Source organism: Babylonia areolata, chromosome 5 (genome assembly GCF_041734735.1).
Source record: "Babylonia areolata isolate BAREFJ2019XMU chromosome 5, ASM4173473v1, whole genome shotgun sequence".
NCBI lineage: Eukaryota > Metazoa > Mollusca > Gastropoda > Neogastropoda > Buccinidae > Babylonia > Babylonia areolata.
The window spans coordinates 9,015,365-9,017,236 of record NC_134880.1 but is presented as its reverse complement, the minus strand read 5'-3'; the positions used below and the strand labels follow the sequence as shown (position 1 = coordinate 9,017,236).

The window sequence follows — 1,872 nt, the reverse complement described above, 5'->3', positions numbered from 1 at the left end:
TGTTACAGATGCCACTGTGTGTATGTGTGTTACAGAGGGCGTTGTGTGTATCTGTGTTACAGAGGACGCTGTGTGTGTTACAGAGGGCGCTGTGTGTGCTACGGATGTGTCACAGAGGGCGCTGTGTGTGTCACAGAGGGCGCTGTGTGTGTCACAGAGGGCGCTGTGTGTGTTACAGAGGGCGCTGTGTGTGTTACAGATGTGTCACAGAGGGCGCTGTGTGTGTTACAGATGTGTTACAGAGGGTGCTGTGTGTGTTACGGATGTGTCACAGAGGGCGCTGTGTGTGTCACAGAGGGCGCTGTGTGTGTCACAGAGGGCGCTGTGTGTGTTACAGAGGGCGCTGTGTGGGTGTCGGAGAAGCGGCAGAGGACGGCAGGCACGGCGGAAGAAGCCGAAGCCAGACCCCCGGCGTCACTCCACTCTCAGCACCAGCTCCCGCCTGGGCCGCCTCACCAGCCTCGTGCCCTCCGCCAACACCGACCTGTGACCGGCCTCTCACAGGTGGCACAATGGTTAAGACGTTCAACTGCCAATAATTAGAGTGAGTCCGTGAGAGTGTGGGTTCGAATCCCGCTCTCGCCTTTTCTCCCATGTTTGACTGGAAAATCAAACTGAGCGTCTAGTCGTTCGAAAACCGCGGTCCCGTGTACAGCACACACTTGGTGCACTGAAAAAAGAACCCATGGCAACGAGAGTGTTGTCCTCTGGCAATATTATGAAGACGAGATCCACTCTGATAGGTACACAAATATATAAGCATGCACTCAAGGCCTGACTAAGTGCGTTGGGTTACGCTGCCGGTCAAGCATCTGCGTAGCAGATGTGGTGTAGCGTATATGGATTTGTCCGAACACAGTGACGCCTCCTTGAGAAAGTGAAACTGAAACTGAAACTCTCACATCTTCCTCTTCTTCTTCTTCGTTCTTCGTTCGTGGGCAGCGGCTCTGTCCCATCACGTTCACTCGTACACACACGAGCGGGTTTTCTGCGTGTTTGGCCGCTTTTAACTCACTCAGTACGGCCAGTCCTCTCTTCTCCTCTACACAGACCCCTTGGATGTCCAGTGGGTGTCTGAATGACCCAACCTTTAGCTTCCGTCGTCAGAATTGTGGTATTCTTTGTCAACATTCACCTCTTCAGTATAAGAGCCTTCCGCTTGTAATATTTTGATGATGGTAATTGGGGTGAAACGCTGTTAACGTCGTCTCTTTCGCCGTTCGTATGGAGAGAGTTAAAACCCCTGCCATGTAGGCAGTCTCACTCCATTTTCGGTTTGGGTTTGGGGGTGGGGATGTATGTCCAATATGTTCTTGCTTGAATAACCCACCGAACACTAACATGCATTGCGGAATCTTTAACGTGTGTGTTTGGGGATGTATGTCCGATATGTTCTTGCTTGAATAACCCACCGAACACTAACATGCATTGCGGAATCTTTAATGTGTGTGTTTGGGGATGTATGTCCAATATGTTCTTGCTTGAATAACCCACCGAACACTAACATGCATTGCGGAATCTTTAACGTGTGTGTTTGGGGATGTATGTCCAATATGTTCTTGCTTCAATAACCCACCGACCACTAACATGCATTGCGGAATCTTTAACGTGTGTGTTTGGGGATGTATGTCCAATATGTTCTTGCTTCAATAACCCACCGACCACTAACATGCATTACGGAATCTTTAACGTGTGTGTTTGTACTTCTGTGTTGCGTATACACACGAAGGGGGCTGGGGGGCCGGGGGTGCGGTGGGGAGGGTCCTGCACTAGCAGGTCTGCACATCTGATGACCTGGGAGATCGGGAAACACACACACACACACACACAACTCCGCCCTTTACTCACCAGGCGCTGTGACCGGGCCTCGAA

The 1,872-nt window shown here is 51.1% G+C and overlaps 1 protein-coding gene across 1 annotated transcript in view; it reads left to right on the top strand.

The window, feature by feature from the left end:
* LOC143282571 (neuropeptide receptor 15-like) overlaps positions 1–490 on the top strand; it is a 47,936-nt gene extending 47,446 nt beyond the window's left edge. The window contains exon 7 of the mRNA XM_076588260.1: positions 338–490. Within this exon, the coding sequence (XP_076444375.1) occupies positions 338–490 (153 nt within the window). The remainder of the gene's footprint in view (positions 1–337) is intronic.
* Positions 491–1,872: the final 1,382 nt, after the last annotated feature.